This window comes from Nipponia nippon, unplaced genomic scaffold, assembly GCF_047370975.1.
Source record: "Nipponia nippon isolate SJK-2023a ecotype South Korea unplaced genomic scaffold, ASM4737097v1 scaffold_27, whole genome shotgun sequence".
Taxonomy (NCBI): Eukaryota; Metazoa; Chordata; class Aves; order Pelecaniformes; family Threskiornithidae; genus Nipponia; species Nipponia nippon.
In genome coordinates this window covers 4,181,372-4,203,122 of record NW_028262344.1, presented here as the reverse complement: position 1 = coordinate 4,203,122, position 21,751 = coordinate 4,181,372, and the positions used below count along the sequence as shown (strand labels likewise).

Here is a 21,751-nt window from a genome sequence, read left to right as displayed (position 1 = left end):
ATACAAGGCCCCAGGCGGCGGCGGCGGCGTTAACTTATTAAGTTAATTTATTTATCTGAACTTCTATGGACTCGCGTGAAACGGGAACCGAGGCGCTGTGGGTGAGGTCCCCGGGCAAACAGCCGGCCGGCAGCCTCCTCGCCCCTGCTTGATTCCCAAACTATAAAAACAAAAGGAAACAAAACCGGCGGGGGTTTTATTGTACCGGGGGCGGCGGGGCGACGGCAAAACCCCGCGGGGAAAGCACAGGGAAGGCCCGGCGAGGGACGGACCGCGAGGGGTGGCGCGAAACCAACAGGGAGCGACGCCGGGGAAGGGCGGCGCGCAGGCGCTGCGGCGGCGGGGCAGGGCGAGCGCGGCGGGCTTTGTCGGGAATAACCCAAATTCCTCCCAAATCCGGTTTCCGCGCCGGCGCCGGGAAGCCGAGTCCTTCTGGGCGGGCGGTTCTGCCCCGAGCGCGCCCGGCGTCAGGCGATGAAATCCAGGGGTCTGTTGAATCCTCCCTTTCTGTTCATGTACTGCCTGCGGCCGGAGGGAAGGGACCGGCGTCAGCGCCGGGGACAAACCCCACGGCCGGAGAAATCTGCACAGAAACAGCCGAGGGCGGCCCGAAACCGCGCTCGGCGGCCGCGGGGAACCGAATTCCCCAGGGATTTGCACCAACGGGGGCAGGAAACCTCCCACCGAGGCGTCGGCTGGACCGTTTGCCAGTAAAAACCCCAAATGTTGCCTTTTTCCGAAGGCCCGAGAAGCCGGATCGCCCCCCCGCACGCGCCGAGGCGGCGGCTTCGACGTACGGCCGCGGAGTTTCCTCCGCGCTGCGTTATCTCATCAAAGAAATTCTTGTTTTACCCGACAAAAAGGCTGGGCACAAACCTGTACTTCCGCTTCTGCGACACGTTGATGGCGTACGCGTTTGCGGCACCGTCCACCTTCTTCCCCTGAAAGACACGAAGGAAAAAGGTCCTGAAATTCAGCATTTTGTCCCCAAAAAGGGGACGTGACACCACTGAGCCCGCCGGAGGCAGCTGCGGGCTCCACCGCCCCGATCCGCACTCACTTTTGTCGTGTCGAAAGAGGCGAACCCCATCATTTTCATCATCTCGATTTCCTCTTCCGTCTTGCCCTGCAAATCTTCCTCTGCCGAGGCAACAAAATACGATATTTCAACAAACGCAGCTGCCGAGGTTCGCCAAAACCATTTTAAATAAGCACCCGGGTGTCCGCTGGGCTGGTCCCGGCCCAAGCGGGGAACCCAGGACGTATTTAAGGAGGAAAATCCCCCCCCTCACCCGTGATCTGACGCTCTTTGCTTTTGGAGTCCTTTATCTCCTTCTTCTCTTCATCCCGCCTCTCCTTCAGCCGCGGCGGGGAGGAGGAGCTGGATCGGTGCCGTCTCGGTGACCTGACGTTGCAAACGCAGGCGGGTTTGCGGCTTCCCGCCTGTGCCGTTACCGCAGACGGTTCTTACAGCGTTAACGAGCTCCCACCGTCCCCGTGCTGCCCGAACCGCGCCTCACCTGGGCTCTCCAGCTCGTTCCCGCCCCGGCGGCGGCGTTTCTGCCCCTCACCTGGATCGCCTCCTGTGCGGGGAGCGAGAACGGCTCCTCCTCCTGTCCCTGTCCCGGGACCGGGATCGCTCTCTTCGCCTCCTCTCCCTCTCCCGCGAGGTGGATCGCGAACGCCTGCGCTCTGCTCGGAGAATGGCAGCGCTCGGTTCAGCTCTCCCCTCCTCGCGTCTCTCCCCCTCCGCTGCCCGCTTTTCAAAGAAAACCCCGTCGACGCTGTGACAGCTTCCCAGCAGAGACCCTGCAACAGCTCCCTCCCACCTGATCCCTCCGTGGCTGGGCACAGAGGTCCCCACCAGCACCCACAGAAGTGGGAAGAGCGGCAGGAAAAGCCCTTCGCCCAGGAGCGGGGTGACCAACCTGTCGCCAGATCGGTCCCCGAAAAGCTGAGGTGCGTGGAAGGGGACGGGACCGGGTGTGCAGGAGGAGGATGACGAGGAGGAAGAGAAGGAGGAGGAGGATGAAGAGGATGAAGGGGAGGAGGAGGAGGAAGGGAGCCTCTGCTTCCCCCCGAGTGAAGAACCGAGGCCTCACCACCGCCCCCCGCGCCGTGCAGGCGGTTCACCCCCTCGCCCAAGGGCTGGGGCAGGTCCCAGGGCCCTCTCCCACCCCTGGGCCGGTGGCCTGGGCTCCCCGCCCCGGGCCTGGCTCCTCCGCCTTCCGCCTAGGGCCCGGCTCCTCCACCTTCCCGCCTAGGGCCCGGATCCTTCCCCGCCTCAGCGCAGCCCCGGCCCGCCGGGGCCGGATCCGCCCCTCGGCGCAGCCCGGTCCCCCCGGTCCGGTCCCCCCGGGCTCTCTCCTCCCCCCCGGCCTCTCCCGGTGCCCCCCGCCCGGCTCCCGCCCCCCGTTCCCCCTCACCGCGCCGCGGCGGCGACCGGGAGCGGCTGCGGCCCATGGCCGCCCCTCAGCGCCCGCACTTCCGGCCGCCCGGCCCCTCGCTCCCCGCGCTTCCGGCTCCCCCCCAGGAACCGGCGCCGCCGCGCTTTGGTTCCGCAGCGAACACGGTCCGGAGGGGGTCCCCAAGGCGGCGGGGCGGCTGAACCCCCCCCTCCCCGGCGGCCTCCCCTCCGCTTCCAGAGCCGGCGGGTGCGGGCCCGGGGCCTCGGCCAGGCCGTGATCCCCACACGCCCACCCAGGCCCGCAGCGAGGCCGTGATCCCCAGCCCCGGGCCGTGGCCCAGGCCCAGGCGGAGGCCATGGCACCCCCCAGCCCCCCTGAGCTCCACAGCGCTGGCGGGTGCCAAACACGGGGTTTATTTACAGACAGGCGTTACACAGCGCTTTCCAGCGACGATTGTCAGACACCGGCGGTTGCCCTCGCCAGCCTGCTCCCGCCCGGCCGCCGGGCAGGTGGCCGCCTCTCGGCCTGGTGCCGGTGGGTGCTCAGCAGCCGCGTCCTCGCCGCGGCGTCCGCCCGCCCCAGGCGGCAACGCAGGCGCTGGCTCCGGTTGAAACCCCGGCATCGCCCTCCTCTCCTGTGTCGGTGTATCTGTGGCCGAAGATGGAAATCCGGCCTCTCTTCTTTTCAGTTGAGGGTGTCGATATGGAGGGCGATGGGCAGCAGTCGGCACCTCTCGGGGCACCGGGTCGACGATTTGCCTCGCAGCCGGGGATACATCCCTGCCTCCCCGCCGCAGAAAACCCAGCCCCAGAGCCCGGCCTGGGGTGCTCGGGGCAGGGCAGCCTTGCCAAAAAAAAAAAAAAAAAAAAAAAAAAAGGCGAGAAGAAAGCAGCGAGCCAGGGCAAAGCGCTGGCAGGGGAGCGGGGGAAATTCATCTGGGGGGAGCGGGGATGCCCCGACGGTGGAGGAGCCGTGGCATCGACGTGATCCTGTATCTGTGTTCTTTAGCGAAGCGGTGAGCACCCACGTCATGGTGGCGGCCATTTGAGCCTTCCTCCCTGCTGAAGGCACCGGTGTCTCTCACTTCCCTACACTGCACGAGACGCCCAAGGCACCCCGGACTTCCACAGGGGTGGAAATAAATCCCCGTCTCCTCTGTAAAGCCCCTGGCCCCCAGGGAAAAGGGGTCGCAAAGCCCCTGGGGAGAGACCCTGGGAGAAAAAGGGGCCGCAGCCTCCCCGCGGCAGCGCTGGCCGCTCCGGTGGTGGGATGCGCGGCAGTGTCGTAATTCAGGTAATCGCCCTGGGAGCGACCATGCCGCCTTGGGGAGGCAACGCAGCAGCCCCTGCGGGGGCTTCCCTGGCCCGGGCCGTGCAGAGGGACAGGCCAGATGACAAAACGGCCTCAAAGAGCCTTAAAATCAGTGGCAGTAAACAACACCCCACGGGGAACGGTTACAGAGCTGTGGTTTGCGTCCCAAAGGCTGTCTGCTGAACGGGCGAGAGCACGGGGCTGGTGTTCACGCCGTCCCTTGCAGATAGCGAATTTGGGAGCCCAGGGTCCCCCCCTCTGCCCCCGTCCTTGCAGGAGCAGGATGGGGAGCTGCGCTCTGACCCCGGCACGGGAGCTCAGGGCGGATATCGGGCAGGGCAAACACTCTCACAAAAAAACGGGCTCAGGTCAGCCCTGGGGCTCTGGCAAGACACCTGCCAGGTCTGTGTCTTTGCAATTCTTAAAAACCTTTGGCATTTTACTTCGCAATTCAGAATTTGCCTGGCATGCCCCATATCACAGCCCTGCAAAGGGAACCAAACTGCATTTACAAACCTCCTCCCTTCGACCCACAGCTGCCTGCACTGGCCCCGCTCCTTGCCTGCACCCGCTCCCTGCCTGCACCCCGCTCCGTCCTGTGTCCTCGCTGCCCCTAAAGTTGCCACCTGGCCCGCGGCCTTTCTGCTCTTCCAGAGGGGAAAACAAAAGCCGAGAGCTGCCTCGCAGCAGGGAAAACTTTGAAAACGCAGTGGTGGCACGTGGGAAAACCATATTGGGGTGAGGAAACCCAGTGGCCTCAGAGAGGGGGTTCTGGGGCTCCCCGCTACGGCCCCAGCGGACAGGACCTGGTGGGCGCTTAGGGCGGCGGCAGGGAGCCCCGTCCCCACGGGCAGGCTTGGAGCAAGCACCCCTGGATGACGGCAAAGCCCTGTGGCTCACGGGAGGATGGGGGCTGATCCTGGTGGTTTTATCCCCTAAATACCAGCGTTAGAGCGGCTGCGGGGAAAATCGGCGTCGCTGGTTTCCTTCTTGCCTTCGGGCAGGGCTGGGAGGTTGTAACCATGGTCGTGTCACCATACGGAGCGCTGGAGGCGGGGAGGCGAGGCCGGGTGGGAAGGAAACACCAAGGAGGATTTAAACTTGTGCTCAGGGGTCCAGAGCTGGGGAAAAGCTATGATCCAGCCTCGGGCACTCGCTGAGCCCAAGACCTGGCACAGCCTCGGCTGCATGCGCCGGCGTCACCGTGAAGTGGCGGTGGGATGGGGGTGGCGGCGGCAGTGCCTCTGACTGAAGTGAATCGGCAGCGTGTGTTCATCCCGAAGTAGCACTTAGTGAGTGAAGTTTTGCTCAGTTTTTAAATAACACAGACACTTCCCGGAGGCTCTTTTCTTCTCCCTTCACAGGTGCGGTTCATGCGGTGCGACAGGGGCTTTCCTGGCGGCGTGAAATCCTGCTGCTCTTCCTCGTACGGCAAATACACGAGACAGTGGCACCCGGAGAAGGGAACCGAAAGTGGCTCTCCGGCCTGGGGAGAGGAAGATTACGATCCGGGAAGGACAGGCTCCCAGGCCCACTGCCTCGGCCTCTCCTTCGGGAAGAGCAATCCCCCTGTGTTCAGCTTGATCCGATTCCCCTGGCGAAGCGGCGGACAATTTTACCCGGGGGTGAAGCCAGCGCCATTCCAGCAGAGCTTGAAACAGAAGGTTAAAAAAAAATAATAACGACAAAACACCCCTTTCTTCCTCAAACCAAGCAGATGCGGGCGGCACCCCACATTTCACAAGGACTCTGCAAGTGGCGGGTGGGGAAAAAACAAACCCTCAGCCCATGTGGGAAGGGGCTGGTGCCCGGGAGGGAGAAGGGAGAGCTCATGGGAAGAGGGAGATCGCAGCGGGGATTTCCCCAAGCGGCAAACAGGGGCCACAATCTTTCGTAAGCTCGTTGACCGCCTCCAAAAGCGGGTGACGGTGGACGAAGTGCCTCGTGCCAGGAGTACCCGGAAGACAACTCGCCTCCGGGGTTTTCGGCTGCGCCTCGGCCAGACGCACGATGCAGGAGCCGTCCCTCCGCCTCGGCGCCTCCGTCCGGAGAGGTGCCTGGCCGCCGCTGCGGCGGGAGGCCTCAGAGGAGGCTCAAGATTCTATCTTTTCCTTCTTTTTGCCTTTTTTCAGGAAAGATGGGGTCCGGAATTTCTTCTTCTTCTTAGAGGGTGATTTGGAGGGTGAACCTTCGGGGGAGACGGGGCTGCTGGTCACCGTCTCCTTCTCCTTGGGGGCGTCCGGGTCAGCGTTGGCAGGGGAGGTCGTCTGGCTCCCCCCTTTGCCCAGGCTTTCCTCGGTGCTTTGCTCCTCGTCCTTCCCGTTCACCACCGCCGGTGGCTCCTTCTCGGCAGTGGAATCGGCCGGCGCTTGGCCGCCGTCCGCCTTCTTGTCACCTTAGCAAGGGGAAAGGGGAGAGGTGAGGCTTGGGGCAGCGGTGGCCGGCGCTGAGGTGGTTTAAATCCCCCACCACTCGCTGGTTTGACCTGGGCAGGAGCGGGATTTGGCCCCCTGTGGACGGAGAGCGCTGGGACCCGATCCCCTCCTGCCGCAGGCACCGCTTTCCTGAGCCTTCCCCCCTCCCTCCCTGCAGGACAAGCGCCGGTGGGATGGAGAGCTGGGAAGAGGCGGGTGGGGAGGGCGGCTGGCTCCGTCCCGGCCTCGCCACTGGAAATAAAGCGGGCAGCAAAGAAAACGAGGCAACTCAAGGCATTTCCTTCTGTGAAACCCCGAGCGGGGCACCGCTCCCCGCGGGAGCGCGTCTGAAACGGGCCACGGAGAGCACGGTCACCCCGAGCTAGCGGGGAGCGCGGTCGCCCGCGTCCCTCCTCCCGCAGCGAGGCTCGAAGATGGCCTCTCCGTACTTACTACGGTGACAAGTATTCAGAGGTAACTCCTTGGGTGAAAGCCACACGTGGAGGAAAGAGAAAGGAAGACATTGTGGAGACAGACAGACAGACATCATGAGACACGATGAGAAAGCGAGAAGCCCCGCGCTCCCATGCCCTCTCCCATGCCCTGAGACCCACCGCCACTTGTAGATGACAAATTTACACTTGGGGGAATATATTAATGGGAATATTACATCCGGCGTCGCGTTGGGAGGGGGACAGAGGTGTCCCCTGCCGCCCCGCAAAGCCACCACGTGATGCTCACGTCCTCCCGCCGTGAGGTTTAAGGCAAGCAGTGGCTTGGGTGCCTTTGCGGTGTGAACCCCCATCGGCCCCACCGGAGTGGGCACCCCCCTGGGGAAAGGCAGAGGGACGCCGGGGTGACATTTATCTGCGTTTCAGTGGGGTTTCGCTACAGCCACCCTCATCCCCTCGCTGGAGACCCGCTCCTCGTCTCCGCTCGCCAGCGCACTCACCCTCCGAGGGCTCCGCAGGCGTCGGGGCCGGGCTCTCTGCCGGCGCCGTGGCTGGGCTCTGCGGCGGGGAGGTGGGGGGTGATTTGGCGGGGGGAGCCTGGCTCTCCTCTGCCGCGGCATCCTTCTCGCCTGCCAGCGGAGAGACGTGCTGACCCCGAGGGTCCACCGGGTGCCGGCCCCACAGGGGATTTGGGATCAGGGCTCCCCCGTACCCCTCCTACCCTGCAGGCCCAGCTTTTTCCTCTCCACCTCCTGCTTGTACTCCTCCAGCTCCTGGTCGGTGAGCTGGCTGAAGGGGTTCGGGGGCTCCGGCTCGGGGGGTGCCTCCTCCCGGGACGCCTCTTTGGCCTCCGCGTCCCCCAAACGGCTCTCTGTGGACTGAAACACCCCGCCCCAGAGCGGCGTCAACCCCCCGAGCGGTGGGATGCCGGGGAGCTGGGGAAGGGCTGGGGGCTCCGGGGGGACGTACGGGGCTGCGGCTGGTCTCGGCGATCACGCTGGCCAGCAGCTGCGACTGGGGCCCGGCCGACTTCACGTCCTGGCGGTTTTGCTCCCGGATCTGCAGGCAAGATGCAGAGCAAGGACGGGGAAAAAGCCTCCCCCGCCACCCTGGGGTCTGCCACCACCCCTGCGCCCACGTCAGAAAGCCTCTGGGGCTTTCGGGATGGGACCGTACCTTGTTCCTCATCTCCAGCACCTCCTGCGGGTCCGTGTAGAGGGGCACGAACTGGTTGGGGTTCTCGATTCGGATGGGGGTCCCGCTGCTGCCTTTTTCCACCTCGTCCGCTTTCAGCCACTGCGTGTTGCAGAGATGAAACCCCGATAAATACGCGTCAAGGAGAGAGGAGACCCCAATAAATGCATCTCGCATAGAGGAGGGACCCCGATGAAACCCACGGTGCTCAGCCCCCTGGGCTGGGGAGGTGGGATTTTAAAATAAATATTATTATGAGGTGGGGGGAATAGAGGAGGAAAGGAAAGCTTGCATTAAATAAAGGCACCAAACGAAGCGTCTCTCGCTTCCGGAGGATCCCTGGCTGTTTCTGCACACCAGATTTTGGTGGGATCGATAACATCCCAAGCATACCCCATCTGCCTTTTTTTTAGTACCCAAAAATCCCCCCCCCATCCAGCTGGTGCCATTCCCAAGCCAGCCCCCTTCCCAGGTTAACCCAGCGCCCCCGGGATGCCGCAGCAGCCCCGCACCGTCGTCTTCGTCTTCTGGCTGCCGGCGCTGCCCTGCTGCTCCTCGGCCACGTTGACCCTCATGTAGGTGTTGGGGGTGTTGAGCCACCGCGTCTTCTCCTTCTGTTGCTTCTGGGCGTGCTGCCGCAGCGCGGGGACGGGGGCGGCCTCCTCCTCGAAGACGAAGGCCGTCACCGTGGCAGGGATCAGCACGTCGCTTTTGGGCTTGCTCTTCTCCTGCACGAAGGGGTAGCGGTAGGTGTAGCCTGTGCGGTAACCCTGGAAAGGCAGAGAGCGCTCGGTCACAAATAACATAGGGATAAAAAAAAAGAGATATTTTTGTGCGGTTTGGGGTAGCTCACTGCATTTCGGTGCTGGCCGGTGCTCACCAGGTTGTCCAGCATCCTCATCAGGGCTTCGAATTCGTGCTCGCCCAGGCGGCTCTTCTGCATGGGCCCGAAGGTGCTGCCGGCCCAGCGCACGGAGCCCACCTCGTGCGGCCGGTGCTTGGCGCGCTCCAGCACGATCAGGTTCTCCACGCCGCCCGCGCTCGCCAGCGCCGACACCTACGGCCGAGTCCGGGGAGACACAGCTGAGGCAGCCGGACCGGGAGCAGCGGGGTGGTCCCAGACCTGCCCATGGCCCCCGTGGCTGCAGGGCTGCGCTGGCCTGTCCCATCCCGGGACACCGTGCTGGCTGCAGAGACCCGGCACAGCTCAGTGCGTGGTCCCAGGGCACCGTTGCTGGCTGCAGAGACCTGGCACAGCTCAGTGCATGGTCTTGAAGCAACGTGCTGGCCTCAGAGACCTGGCATAGCTCAGTGCAGGCTCCCAGGGCACGGTGCTGGCAGCAGAGACTGTGCACAGCTTGGTGCTTATTCCCAGGGGCACCGCGCTGGGAGCTGAGACCGTATGCAGCTCAGCGCACACCCTGGCGCGGGCCGGGCGCTCACCTGGATCTCGCAGGCTGCCTGCAGGTGGAAGATGCTGTAGAAAGCCTCCTCGGCGGTGTCGCCCAGCGCCAGCACCCCGTGGTTGCGCAGCACCAGGATCTGCAGCACCGAGCACGGGGAGGGTCAGTGGGACAAGGAGGAGAGGACAGGGACGGCACGGTGGCCCTCGTCCCCACCCCGTCCCCTCACCTTGCAGGTGGGGCCGAGGGATTTTTGGAGCTCGACTCGATCGGCTTCATCCTCCACCTCCCCGTGGAAGTCGAAGTAGGCGACGTCGCCCAGCAGCAGGGCGGCGCGGGAGATGGGCAGCACGCCGCAGCGCATGGCCGACACCTGCGGCAGAGCGGGCAGGGCAGGCAGGGCGACAACCCCCTCCCTTCCTCCCCCCTCCCCCAAAATATCCCCCCCCGCCCCAATATCTTACTGCGGCGGTGGCCGGCGTGTGCAGGCGGACGATGCAGCGGGCGTCGGGGCGGGCGGCGTAGATGGCGGCATGGAGGCTGAAGCTGCGGGCGTCGGGGGCGAAGCCGGTGCTGCCCTGCTCCACCACGGCCCCCAGCACGTTCACCTTGATCTGGGGGGGGGGATTTGGGGGCTCAGAGGCGGCCGGTTCCCCCTCCGGGGGGCAGGGATAGGGGGCACAGGGGACAGGCACGCTCACCAGGCTGGCCGCCGTCACCTCGCTGCATGCCAGCCCCTGCGGGGCCACCAAGAAGTGCTCCTGCTCCTTGCTCACCCGCAGCTGCGCCGGGAGAAAGCCCGTATAGGTATAAATGCATTAAAAAAACCCACCCCTACCCCCAAAACTTAACCCCTCCAAAACCCCCAACACCCCCTCCCCGAAAAAAACAGCTCCCCCCCAAAAAAAACCCCAAATCCCCCCAAAATCCTCAACACCTCTAAAAAAACCAACTCCCCCAAAGAACCCCGCCAACCTCCCCAAAAAGACCCCAAAACCCCCAACCGCCCAAAAAACCAACTCCTCCCAAAGAAGCCCCAAGCCCCAGAGACCCCAAAACCTCTGCCCCCCAAAAACCCCTCCCAACCCCCACTCCCCCCAAACACCCCCCAAAACCCCCGAAAATCCCCCCAACCCTCCCAAAAAAACTCCCCCCCCAACCCCCGCGGGCGCCAGGTGCTCACGGTGACAGCGGCGTGCCCCAGCTGGGCCCAGCCGTAGAGGTCGAGCAGGCGGTGGATGCTGCCCACCTTGCAGCGCATCAGCCGCTCGCCCTTGGCCAGCGCCGGCACCTCGGGGCCATGCAGGTCGTTGATGGGGGTGACGGCCACCAGCCCTGGGGACGTGCCACCCCGCCGCCGGTGAGCGGCGGATGGGGTGGGGGACCGCGTTGGACCCCCCCCCCCCATCTCAGGGGCTTCCCCGGGGTCAGGGGAGCGGAGGGTTATGGAGCTGGGTTTGGTGGCACCCAAGGTTTGGCGGCCACCAAGGTTTTGGGATCGGCTGGTTGGGGTCTGCAGTGACCCCCTCCTCTGTCCCCGCGTCCCCAATCCCCTCCCTGCCCCCTTGCCCTTTTCTACTAAGAATAAAATTTGAAACAGATCCCTGTGGGATGTTTTCTCACCTACAACCCCATAAATTAAGAAAAACCCTGAAGAATTTGACCAAACTGTTCCATTTTCCCCCCCCAAAAAGCTCCTGGTGGGCGCAGCCGTACCCATGGGGGAGGTGGGGAGGACGGCGGGGGACGTGGTAGCCATGAAGTCGGCGATCTGCCGCAGGGCCCAGATGTGGGACGAGTTGTTCCCCTTCTTCATCTGCTCCTGGATGAGGCTCTCCAGCTCCTCCCTGAAAGACTGCGGCACCCCGGCCCCGCCGGCGTCACCTCCCCCGGGGAGGGGACGCAGTGACCCAACAGGGACCGCGCGGTGGCACCGGGGTGGGGCCACCACTGGCTCAGTGGTGGCAGCGACACCAGTTTGGTGGAAGTGGCACCAATGGCTTGGTGGCACGGCGATGGTGGCACCACCAGCTTGGTGGCAGCAACACCACCGGCTTGGTGGCAGTGGTGGCACTGGCTACTCAGTGGTAGCAGCACCAGGGGCTCGGTGGCAGTGACATGGCCAGCTTGGTGGCACAGTGGCGATGGTGGCACCACCAGCCAAGTGGGGACGTGCCCCAAGCCAAAACGTGGTGGCATTTGCTTTGGGGCAGGAGGGACGGGGCTGGGGACAGGAGAGATGGGCTTGGGGACAGCAACAATGGGGTTGGGACGGGAGGGACGGGGATGGGGACAGGAGGGACGGGGCCCCTCACCGGGCTCTGGAGGATCATGGTGACCCGCTTCTTCTGCTCCATCATGTTGAAGTCCTGCCGCAGGTCGGCTGCCATGTTCCGCGCCCGCAGGTACTCGGGGTCATCCTCAGCCGAGCGCTCCGAGTAACGAGGCCCGGGGACGGGGGGCGAGGGCAGGGGCTCCGGGCTGGCGGCCGTGCTCATCCTACCGGTCGGACGGATGGACAGACAGCCAGCCAGCGTCGGTCGCCACCGCCCTTATCGCCTCCAGATTGTGAAGAAACCACCAAAAATATCCCCCAGCTGCGCCCCGTAGATAAGCCGCGGCCGGCCCCCGCCCTGCCCGGAGGCACGGCCCATCGGTGCGGCGAGTCGGCAGGCAGGGGACGCTGGGGGGGCCGTGTCCCCGCTGCCTGCGGCGCCCAGGCGCCGTCCCCCCCCGCAGCTGAGACCGGGCAGCTCGCTGCACCGATGGCAGCGGCATCGACGACCCCCGCCTTGGGGCGGCTCTGAACCGGGGCCGCGCGCCATCGAGGGGTCGACGCCGCGGTGCCGCCGCACGTTTTGGGGGCCAATCCCGGCCACCGCAGAACCCCGAAACACCGGTGCTGCCCCCCCCAGCTGACAGCATCTTCAGTGAGGTGTTTTGGGGGTGCTGCTGCAAAGGGACCCCCAAAATGGGGGGGGGGGCACATGAGCAGGAGGCGGTTGCCCAAACCCGAGCTGCTCCCCTAAATCCCGGGGGGCACCCCCCAACAGAGCCCCCCAACATCGCTCGGTGCTTTCACCCGTGCAACCCCCCCCGTCCCCCCCGTTTCGCTGCGCCGGGACCCACCTGGGTCAGAGGGAAGCAGGGAGCCTTTCCCAGGCTAAAATTCCCGGGGGGGTCCCACGGCGGCCCCCAGCCCACACCGGAGGGCGAACGTCAGGCGGCAGCGAGGTCCTGAGCATCCCAGCGGGATTTTCCCCCCCAAGGAGAAGGGGGGAGAGCAGAGGGGTCTCTAAGGGTCCCCCCCATCACTCGGTGCCCGGGTGGGGGGCACCCCCAGGCTGCACCCCCCCCCCCCCCCCCCAGCATCCCCGGCCGCCTCCGCCCTCGCCGCGCCCAGCGCCGCTGCGGCAGCCGCAGGGATGGCGGATGAGGGTGGGGGAAAAAAAAAAAAAAAAATAGGGATTTTTGGGGGGGAGCTGCAGCATTGCACCCCCCCCGCGGATGGGGATCGATGGGGGGGTCGGGTACCCACCGCCCACGGAGGATGAAGGCCGGGACGGGGGGGATGCGCCGCAGCCCCCCCATATCCGCATGCAGCCAGCGCGGGGGATGAGACAAAAGGAAAATGGGGGGGGGGTCACCCCGCTGGTCCCCCCCCAGCCCCCCCAACCCTCCCCGGGCGGCGGCCGCCGCGGCCGGAGGATGCTGCCATCACCCACCTCCTCCTCCTCCTCCGAGCATCCCGACAAAGGCCCCCCCGCGCAGGCCCAGCTCCCCCCGCCGCCGCGCGCCGCCCGGCCCCGCCCCGCCCCCGGGGACCCCCGACCCCCCCCGCACCCCGCTTCGCGCGGCAGGGAGGGGACCCCGCGCCAGCGACACAGGCACCCCGAAATCCCGGTTTATTAGGGGTCGTTAGCGGCGGGCCGCGGGGAACAGAGCCGCCGCGGCGGCGTAGGCTCAGCGGGCCCCCGCCGGGGACCGGGGGGCTCAGCGGGAGGCAGGGCTGACCCGGCCCCCGGCTCCCCAAAAATCAGCGCTTGGGCGTTGAGCTTGGCCGTCGCGCCGGGTCCCCCGCGGGTCTCCGCCGGGCACCCCGGCTTGTCAGGGACTGGCGGGAAAAGCCTTAAAAAAAAAAAAAAAAAGATTTTTTGCTCCTTTGGAGTATTTTGGGGGGTAAAAGCTGATTTGAAGCAACCCCCGGTTTATGTCGGTATAAACTCCCCAAAGCCCCGAGCCCACGGGTGGGTGCCCCCATCCCCTGCCCCCCGGGTGTCCCCTGCCCTCCCATCGACCCCCGACTCACCGGCCCCCCGCTCTCCTGCGGCGGCCCCGGGCAGGGGGGCAGGACGGGGGGACCCCACGGGCACGGGGGGGCCCTGCCAGGCCAGGTCCCGGGGCCCCCCTGCCCGCTGCCACCCAGCTCCTGCTCAGCATCGGGGTCCTGCCGCTGGGAAAGGGGGAGAAAAGGCAAAGGGGAATTAAAAACCCACTGAAATTGAGGTGTTTCCCCCCCCCCCCCATCCTTCTGCTCTGGATCTGCAGCTGAGAAACACCCCCCCGCCTGGGATAATAATTCAACTTATTTTTAATTTTTAGGTTTAAAATTCATTGCAACCTGAAAAATGGCAAGCAAGAAAATCCCTGTCAGGCCCCCCCAGACCCTCACGCATCCTTGGATACAGGGTCTCTGTTTTGGGGTGAGCCCCCCGTACCTCGAAGCCCCCGGTTTCTTCCAGAACCAGGCGGAGCAGGCGGATGTACTCGGCGGCGGCTTTCAGGGTGTCGACTTTGCTGGGCTTGCGGTCGCGGGGGATGAGGGGCACGATGGTCTTCAGCTTCGAGAAGCCGCTGTTCAGGTTTTTAATCTGCCGGGAGGAAATAAACCGAGTTATACCCCACGGGGATCCACAGCGGGGGGACCCTGGGGTTAAGCTGGGCCCCCCAGGATTAAACCAGGCCCTCCCTGGATTAAAGGGGGCCCCCAAACGCAGAGGCCAAGGCAACCCCCCCCCGTAACCTGCCGCAAAGCGACCTCGGGGTGACGCTGCTGCATGTCCCCAACTAGAGCAGCCCTGGGGTGGCCCTGGGTGCCACCGTGATGGGACATGGCTTGCAGCCCCTGGGATTTGCAGCCGGCTCTGTGGGAGCTGGATTTTGGGGGGCTGCGGAGGGGTTTTTGGGGGTCCCCTCACCCTCTCGCGCTCCTTGGCATTGGCCACCTGCCGTCGCTCTAGCATCTCTGCCAGGTCCCCAGCTGGTTGGTAGCCCCCGGCCGGCTGCTTGCGCAGCCGGGCGATGGCGGCGGCGCGGGGCAGGGGGCCGTAGCGCTGGCTCAGCACCCTCTCCAGCACCTCGGGCGCTGGGGTGGGCAGCAGGACCCCCGCCGGCCGCCCCCTGGCTCCGCTGGCTTCTCCCATACCTGGGGAAGGGGCAAATTCTGCACCCCAGCCTCACCCCACCGCACTGCCTCCCAAAAAGAGGGAAGCCACTTAAAAATGCCCTTAAATACCCTGGGAGCCCAACGAGCTGCAGGTGGGGCCCAGCAGCCTAACGAGCGGGGCGGGCGCCAGGATGGGAGGGGGCTCGGGCCATGCCTCAGTTTCCCCACTCAGCAGCTGAGCCCCCAAAGCTGGTGGCCACAAAGCCTTGACCCAAAAAGGGACCCGAAACCATCCCTGGGAGCACAAGGGGGACCCTCGTGGGGGACAAGGCCTGACGCCCTGGGGATGGGCGGCCGGCATTGCCCCGCAGGGAGAAACAGGGCTTTAGGAGGCTTCGTGTGGCCCTGGGAACGTGGGAAGCTCTTTTGGGTGGGGAAAATAAAGCCATGAAGGGTTTAACAACGGCGAGGGCCGTTTCGGTAGATGGCAGTGTTAGTCCCTGCAACGCTGGCGACCTCAGCGCTGCCGGAAAAAAGGGGAAAATTCTCCTTTTGCCCACCAAAACCCGAGGCTGGCGGCTGCCTCGTCACCCTGGGTTATTCACCGGGGGGAGCCTCATCCCAGTCCCATCCCCGGGATGGCTTCCCCCCTCCCGAAACGCCGCCCACCCTCCCTGCACGCTCCCCTCTGGCATTTTGGGGGGAAAAGCCCCCCAAGGCAGCTCGCCCCGCTTTTCCTGGGTGCTGTGGGGGCTGCCGGTGGGCAGCGGGTGCCCGCGGGGTGCGGGGGGGACGGACCTGTTCCCCCGTGCAGGGCCGTGGCCACCGTGCCTCAGTTTCCCCAAACCTGAAAGCACCTGGGGGGGCTGAAAACCATCCCTGGGCTGCACCGGGGTCCTGCTGTTTTGCTCCTTGCCCGGAGGGAGAGGGAGCCGGAGGGGCAAATTGCAAAGAAACCCCCAAATGAGCCCCGAAACAAGCCCCAGAGATTCCTGGAAGGCAAACGAGCTTTTAACAGAACCTCAGAAATCCCGATTTTCCCCTCTTTAATGCTCCGTAATGAGCTTCCCTATCCCGCAGCCGGATCTGGATAATCACATTATTACTGCCCCGATCGGAGGGGGAGCAGATCTTACAAGTTAATCCGAGGGCGGGTGGGTTGAAAGTCACCCCAAAAAAGGTCTGTGCACGCCTGCTCGCTTTTATTCGAAGGTGGAAGCATCCGAGGGGGAATGAGGGCTGCGAAATCCCCCGGCAGCCGGGGTTTGCTCCTTTCCCCTTGTTTTATAGCTGGGAAAATTGTCTCGGTTTGGATGTTTTGTGGATTAAAAATCGAGGGAAAAAGGGGAAGTGGGGGGAGCGGTGCAGGGGTGGGCGACGGAGGCGTCTGGGGGTTGCTGGTGCAAATGGGATTTGCAGCAGTCTTGCTCCGATGGGAAGCGAGCAGACGTGGGGGGCAAAATTATTGGGAGTCAGGGTTATTAGGGGTCAGGGTTATTAGGGGCTGCAGTTATTAGGGACCAGGGTTATTAGGGGTCAGGGTTATTAGGGGCTGCAGTTATTAGGGACCAGGGTTATTAGGGGTCAGGGTTATTAGGGGTCGTGGTTATTAGAGACCAGGGTTATTAGGGATCAGGGTTATTAAGGGTCGTGGTTATTAGGGGTCAGGGTTATTAGGGGTCGCAGTTATTAGGGACCAGGGTTATCAGCCCCTGCTTGCAGCAAGTGCAGGGGAGCATCTGCCGTGGATGAGGATGCTGCAAAGCCAGACGGGAGTTTATTTTCTCTCCCCCCCCCCCCCCCCCCCTTCTGCTTCTGCCAGCCTGCGACAGAGTCCCCTAACACCAGCAGCAGCCTCACAGAGTCGGCACGAGCCAGACAAAAGCAGAAGGGAAAAGCCGGGGGGAAAGGGCAGAGCTCCTCCAGCAGCGAAGCCTCTCCGGGGGGTTCGGATAACGGCTGGAGTCGCCCCAAGCTGGGCTCAGGGCATCCCCGGGGTTTCTGAGTTTTGGAGGCTCTCCCCGGTCCCCCCCACCCCGGGGCTGCAGCCTGCTTTGCTGCAGGCCAAGCTCCTCTGCGCAGCTCCAGGCAGGGATGGCAGCTTGGGAAGCATCCAGGGCTGAATTCCCGGAAAACAGCGTCCCAGCAGCCCACGGGCGGTTTGCCTATCGGGAATGCTTCGGGCTGAGGCTGTTTTCCATCCTTTCAGGCTAAAACGTGCCCAGTTAGCACTTTCATTTTCCCTGGTGTGAGCATGACTGGAGCAAGAGCCCGGCACCGGCTGCCATCCCTGGGATGTTCCTGGAAGCTGGGTGGCTCCATCCCGTTGGCTTCGCCCCATCAACTGGCAACGCCGACGCTCCATTGGGATCTGACATTTGTCGTTATCATGAGGCTGGAAAAATTACCCGGCAGTTTCTAATTCCTGCAGCCGGGTCGGTGCTGGGGAGGTCAGGGAAGAGGGTTGGTGCCAGGGCTGCGGCGTGGCCGGATCCTGGCACGGGGCAGCTGCTGACATGCCATTAAGTCTGATCTTCCTTGGCACGGCCCCAAACATCTCGGAGGCGGCCGGTCCCTGCCGGAGCCGCCGGCCTCGTGCTCCGTGCTGCCCATGAGCGCCCACGATGGGCTGCTGGCCGGGTCCCGGCCGTGGGTGGGAGCGCCTTAATAAAACGCTTTGAGGTGCTTTATTGAGCAGTGGCATCACCTCCGGCCACGGTGGGATGCGGGAGCTGCGGCTGGCGTTTCCACCTCTCCCTCCTCCTCCTCTTGCTGTAAAATGCGTCCCGAGACGGCCGCTCTGCGGGCAGCTGCACCCAGGAAACTGTGGCATGGTTTGCAGCCGGGATTCCTCATCGGGCTGCTGCTGAATCGGCAGATCCCGGGCCCTGAGCCTGCGGCGGGTCCAAGCCCAGCTCGGCATCGGGACCACCCAGTGCTGGGGACGGGGCTCGCAGCCGCTGGTGTGGAAATGGGGAAGCGCAGGTCACCATACGGTCGGTGAGGCCTCCTTAAAAGCTTTTATCCTACCATTAAAGCCGGAAAATCATCTCTCCCACTGCAATCAATGCTGCCGGCGATTTCAATATGTGCATCTCCCGAACACCTTATCTTAACAAAATGTCACCGTGCTCCGGCGAGAGGCACAGAGCTCCGTCTCGGCCAAAGTTTCCCGGCTCAGCCGGCTGTTCAAGCCGGAAATTTGAAGGCATATTTGCGAGGGAAAGTCCAGAGGCTGCTTTCGCACCCAGCCGTGGCGTTGATGCTGCGGGAGCTGCAGCCGGCCGGGTTCCCGGTGCGATGCCCGGGAGCATCCTGGGGGGCCGGGGAGCACCCTGGGGGGCCGGGGGCAACGCCGTCCTGCCCGTGTCCCGGCCGGGCACTCCTCCATCGCCTCTCTATGAAGAGGTTTAATAAAAAGCAGGAGGTGCTGTGCTGGGGAGGTGGGGACGGTCCCCGGCCACCCACCGAGGACATTAGGGGGTCCCAGGCTGGGAAAGCAGGTCTTGCCCCCGCCATGTGCTGAATTATACATGAGGCAGGAGGGACAATAACGGGGTTTATCGGCTGGGTCTGGCGCCCACCACGATGAGGCTTTCGGCAGGGATGGCGTGAGCGGGGAGGGAACGGCTGGGCGGTGGGGCTCAGCATCACTTGGCTCCCATCGACCCGACCCTTCTTCAGTGCGGCAGGAGATGAAACAATCCCAGCTTGGTTAAATAAAAATAATAATTAAAGTCCTGCTGGGACTGGCGGGGGGAGCAAATACCTGCCAGGACCCCCAGCGATGCCCCCAGCCCCACTCGCTCCCTGGCACATCTCCCATCACCCAGCACTCGCCGTTCATTTTATTTTCCCTTCCGTGGAGATTCCCGGCGCAGACGTGCCAGGCGGCAGATTGTAAAGCCGCCAGCGCTGAGGGCTCGGTGACGTTTCCTCCGCGCCGGCAGCAATAGGAGCAGGGACGGAACAAAGGTGGCTCTGTCCTCCCTGGCTTGAAGAAGCCTTTTTGTAAAAGCCAGCGGCCAGCGGAGGGAGGATCCCAGCATGGAGCAGCCAGAGTTTTCCCTGTCCAAGTGCAGGGGAATTTTTGGAGATAAAAGAAGTTTCCATCAGCCGAAGGCATTGCTGACCCCCTCCCCGGCACGAGGCAGGTGGCTGCCGGGGGCAGCGGCTCATGGCACGGCTGCCAGCGTGGTGGGGTTGGGTTCTGGCTGCCGCCGGCCCCCGGCAGCCGTGCCCAGGTCTGGATTAGTCCTGGGCTGTCACCGTCGGCCACGTGCCCTGGGGATGGGGACAGGGACCAGGATGGGGACAGGGATGAGATGGGGATGGGGATGAGAAGGGGACAGGGACCAAGACAGGGTTGGGGACAGGGACTGGGATGGGATAGGGACAGGGACCAGGATGGGGACAGGGATGGGATGGGGATGAGATGGGGACAGGGACCAAGACAGGGATGGGGACAGGGACGGGGACAGGGACTGGGATGGGATAGGGACAGGGACCAGGATGGGGACAGGGATGGGATGGGGACAAGGATGGGGATCGGGACAGGATGGGGACAGGGACCACGAGGGAGATGAGGATGGGGACAGGGATGGGGATGGAGACAGGGCCAGGGCCGGGGCCGGGGCCAGGGCTGGGGCTCAGCTCTGCCTCGCTCTCCCGAACCAGTGCAGCACCTTGCAAAGGGAAGGTGCTGACCTTAGAGGCCAGACTAAGATTTAGGGCTGGGTTTAAGCTTCAGCACATCCAGGTGGCGCCTGAGCCCAGGCGGGGAGCCTGCTTCCCCCAAAAACGAGCCTTGCCCCTTCTCTCGAGCCCCCGTCACAGCCCAGCCGCCTGCGACAGGGAAACCTGGGGCTGCAGCTCCGTCCCGTTCCTTCCCGACAGCAATTTCTGCCTTGCCCGTCCCGGATAACCACGCCGGCGCTTACTGCCAGCGCTGCCCGGCCCTCTGTGCCAGATAATCTCCGTTTGATAGAATCAGTAAGTGCCTCAACCTTAAACCTCTTTGCTCGGCAGCTCCTCTCCAGCAGCAGGGAGAGGGGACTCGCGTGCCCACGGTCACATAGGGGCAGAGCCCCGGAGCCCCGGGGCCGGGGGAGCTGCCAGGCCACCGCCGCAGCTCTTCCCCCCTCCTTTGACCCCCTGTCCGGGTTGCTGGGGGTGCCCCGGGGCCCCCAAAACTCTGCATAAGCAGAGGAGCTGCCGCCGCCGTGCCAGATGCCCGCAGATCCCGATTAAGCACTTTGCCGGGTAGGAGCCATGTGGTGGCCGCATGTCCCTGCCCCACGTGCACACGCACGTGCAACACGCACACGTGCACACGCATGATGCCTGGTCCCCATGGGTGTTAGCAGGATTGGGGCCGCACAGACCCGGCACAGCTTGCAGCTTCCAGCCCCTGCAAATGCCCCCTTGCAAACACATCCATCCCACCCCAGCATCCATTTCCCCATTTTATTTTCCCTCCCCAGGAAAAAGGAGAGAGGATTCATCAGTAAAACTGTCTGCACAAAAATTCGGGCTGGGGGCAAGCAAGCCACGTCACCCCCCCACGGGGACGGAGCATCGCGGGGGTCACCCATGGGCTGGTCCGTGATCTGGCCGCTATTTCTTGCCATGCAAAGGGGCACGGCACGGAGGGATGCTCCGCAGGGGGTGTCGGCAACAGTGCGGGACAGGAGGAGCCCAAACCCACCAGCACCGCGCACAAAGCATCACATCCCCAGCAGCTCCGTTGTGCTCATCCCACGGCTCCAGGATTACACCGGTGCCGCTAAAATCCCATCTTTATCTCCGCAGTGCCCAGCCAATGACCTCGGGGCTGATGCGCAGGGATCAGAGATGATAAAGCTCTCCCAGTCCCGGCTCGCCACGGGGCACAAGGTTCCAGTCCCAGCAAACCATCTTGGATACTCCAAGGATGACGTCTGAGCACACGGCGGACGGGATGGAAGGCAAGGGCTTCACCCAGGTAAGGGGATTTTTTGCCTGGATTTGGGGTTTTTTTTGCTCCTTGTACCTGGCTAAGGAGCTATGATGGCTGTGGTGCAAAGGGATGCGAGGCCAATTCATCCGGCTGCCGCTCGTTGGAAGGGGAGTAACTGTGGGTAGCAGGGAATCACGGGATGGATGCCGGTGAAATAATTCATGGAAGGGTGTGGGAGAGCTGTTTCCCAAACCTCTGGCCCCGAGCCAGGTGGAGTGATGTCGAAGAAAGGTGGGATGTAATTTTTGGGGTGTGAACCGAAGGAAAAATATGTGAGTGGGGACTTTGCGACATGGTCCTCCCTGCGGGGAGAGATGCGAGATGCTGCTGGTGGGTGAGCAAGGGTCTGCTCCTGCATCCCGGGGATCGGCGCAGGCGGAGGCCCTGGAGGGGGGTTGCTCTGGGGATTTGACCCCAGCCCAGTCCCTGGGATTCCCCCGAGCCTTTACCTTGCTGCTTCACCTCCGGCTGCTGCCAGGCTGCAGCCTCCATGGCCCTTCCCTCCAGCATCCCGCTGGAGCCGGAGACTTCCCACGTGCTCCCAGCTGGGGCTTGAGGACCAGCCCTGCACTGAGCCTGGGCTGGATGCGGCCGTGGCACACGGGTGTTTCGGGGTGACGGCAGGGTTATCCTGCTGCCGGTGCGCTCCGGGATGGGACCCCTGAGACCCAGCTCTGGCAGCCCGGTGTAGCGGGGGAAAAAAACAGGATCTTTTGAGCATCCCAACCCTTTGGGTCAGAAATAGAAGCGGCACCCACAGGCTTAGCACAGGGTGCAAATCCCCCGGGCTTGCTCGCATCCAGAGCTCCGGGAGGAAGCACAGGGAGTCCCACGGAGGAGAGGGAAAAGCCTCGCCCCGCTCTTGCCCCAGCTCTGGCTCGGTGGCACTGGGAACGTGCGCTCGCCCCACGCTGTGGGACGTGGCGGTGACACAGCTCTGCCGCTGCCGGTGGCTGGGAAAGCACCTGGGGGACGCTGGAGAAACCTCCGCTGCGATTGAGAAAGTGCCGCACGCGGGGGTTATTCATCCCAGGGCGGCGTGACTCAAGATCCTGTGTCCTGGCTGGGACTTTTGACCTCAGAGGTGTGCCAGGCTTGCGCCGTGCCTGGCACAGCCCTTGCCAGCCCTGGGACCTCCCCAGCTCTCCCTAAGTTTGGCCATGCCAGCTTCTGGGGACACCATCC

The 21,751-nt window shown here is 64.1% G+C and overlaps 3 protein-coding genes across 9 annotated transcripts; all 3 read right to left on the bottom strand.

Moving 5' to 3' along the window:
- Positions 1 to 28: 28 nt before the first annotated feature.
- On the bottom strand, positions 29 to 2,765 carry SNRNP27 (small nuclear ribonucleoprotein U4/U6.U5 subunit 27). Of its 6 annotated transcripts, none has more exons than XR_015705921.1 (8): positions 2,427 to 2,765; positions 1,929 to 1,954; positions 1,521 to 1,692; positions 1,293 to 1,443; positions 1,061 to 1,140; positions 877 to 941; positions 273 to 522; positions 29 to 160 (listed from the first exon to the last, which is right to left on the bottom strand). XR_015705921.1 is itself a non-coding variant. In XM_087762813.1 (7 exons), the coding sequence occupies exons 1-7, from the start codon at positions 2,763 to 2,765 to the stop codon at positions 468 to 470; spliced, it is 888 nt and encodes a 295-aa protein (XP_087618939.1). In that variant the 3' UTR covers positions 176 to 467. The 6 variants fall into 6 exon arrangements, 4 of the variants coding, with proteins under 4 accessions (XP_087618939.1, XP_087618941.1, XP_087618940.1 ...); XR_015705922.1 differs by having other exon boundaries at positions 297 to 522; XM_087762813.1 differs by lacking the exon at positions 29 to 160 and having other exon boundaries at positions 176 to 522.
- Positions 2,766 to 2,800: 35 nt separating this feature from the next.
- ADD2 (adducin 2) lies at positions 2,801 to 12,924 on the bottom strand. Of its 2 annotated transcripts, XM_087762770.1 has the most exons (16): positions 12,908 to 12,924; positions 12,312 to 12,419; positions 11,498 to 11,681; positions 10,899 to 11,037; positions 10,366 to 10,517; positions 9,884 to 9,964; positions 9,647 to 9,796; positions 9,412 to 9,555; positions 9,223 to 9,321; positions 8,660 to 8,836; positions 8,292 to 8,549; positions 7,762 to 7,881; positions 7,555 to 7,644; positions 7,307 to 7,463; positions 7,086 to 7,214; positions 2,801 to 6,114 (listed from the first exon to the last, which is right to left on the bottom strand). In XM_087762770.1, exons 3-16 carry the CDS (start codon positions 11,678 to 11,680, stop codon positions 5,813 to 5,815), a joined length of 2,181 nt encoding a protein of 726 aa, XP_087618896.1. In that variant the 5' UTR covers position 11,681; positions 12,312 to 12,419; positions 12,908 to 12,924; the 3' UTR covers positions 2,801 to 5,812. The 2 variants fall into 2 exon arrangements, with proteins under 2 accessions (XP_087618896.1, XP_087618895.1); XM_087762769.1 differs by lacking the exons at positions 12,312 to 12,419; positions 12,908 to 12,924 and having other exon boundaries at positions 11,498 to 11,756.
- A 164-nt stretch (positions 12,925 to 13,088) lies between these two features.
- On the bottom strand, positions 13,089 to 14,646 carry FIGLA (folliculogenesis specific bHLH transcription factor). Its single transcript, XM_087762826.1, has 4 exons — positions 14,381 to 14,646; positions 13,901 to 14,053; positions 13,492 to 13,635; positions 13,089 to 13,310 (listed from the first exon to the last, which is right to left on the bottom strand). The coding sequence occupies exons 1-4, from the start codon at positions 14,603 to 14,605 to the stop codon at positions 13,290 to 13,292; spliced, it is 543 nt and encodes a 180-aa protein (XP_087618952.1). The 5' UTR covers positions 14,606 to 14,646; the 3' UTR covers positions 13,089 to 13,289.
- Between the last annotated feature and the right edge of the window lie 7,105 nt (positions 14,647 to 21,751).

What these genes read in the sequence shown, in the direction of transcription:
- SNRNP27 (XM_087762813.1), bottom strand. Translation starts at nt 2,765, where the DNA reads ATGGCCTCCGCCTGGGCCTGGGCCACGGCCCGGGGCTGGGGATCACGG. An exon ending in GGGGACCGATCTGGCGACAG is followed by an intron (nt 1,693 to 1,928) that starts GTTGGTCACCCC and finishes TTCTCCGAGCAG; the next exon opens with AGCGCAGGCGTTCGCGATCC. An exon ending in GAACGAGCTGGAGAGCCCAG is followed by an intron (nt 1,444 to 1,520) that starts GTGAGGCGCGGT and finishes GTAACGGCACAG; the next exon opens with GCGGGAAGCCGCAAACCCGC.
- FIGLA (XM_087762826.1), bottom strand. Translation starts at nt 14,605, where the DNA reads ATGGGAGAAGCCAGCGGAGCCAGGGGGCGGCCGGCGGGGGTCCTGCTG. An exon ending in ATGCCAAGGAGCGCGAGAGG is followed by an intron (nt 14,054 to 14,380) that starts GTGAGGGGACCC and finishes TCCTCCCGGCAG; the next exon opens with ATTAAAAACCTGAACAGCGG. An exon ending in CGCAGGAGAGCGGGGGGCCG is followed by an intron (nt 13,311 to 13,491) that starts GTGAGTCGGGGG and finishes TTTTTTTTTAAG; the next exon opens with GCTTTTCCCGCCAGTCCCTG.
- ADD2 (XM_087762770.1), bottom strand. Translation starts at nt 11,680, where the DNA reads ATGAGCACGGCCGCCAGCCCGGAGCCCCTGCCCTCGCCCCCCGTCCCC. An exon ending in CCATGATCCTCCAGAGCCCG is followed by an intron (nt 11,038 to 11,497) that starts GTGAGGGGCCCC and finishes GGGGTGCCGCAG; the next exon opens with TCTTTCAGGGAGGAGCTGGA. An exon ending in CCGAGACCAGCCGCAGCCCC is followed by an intron (nt 7,464 to 7,554) that starts GTACGTCCCCCC and finishes GGGGTGTTTCAG; the next exon opens with TCCACAGAGAGCCGTTTGGG.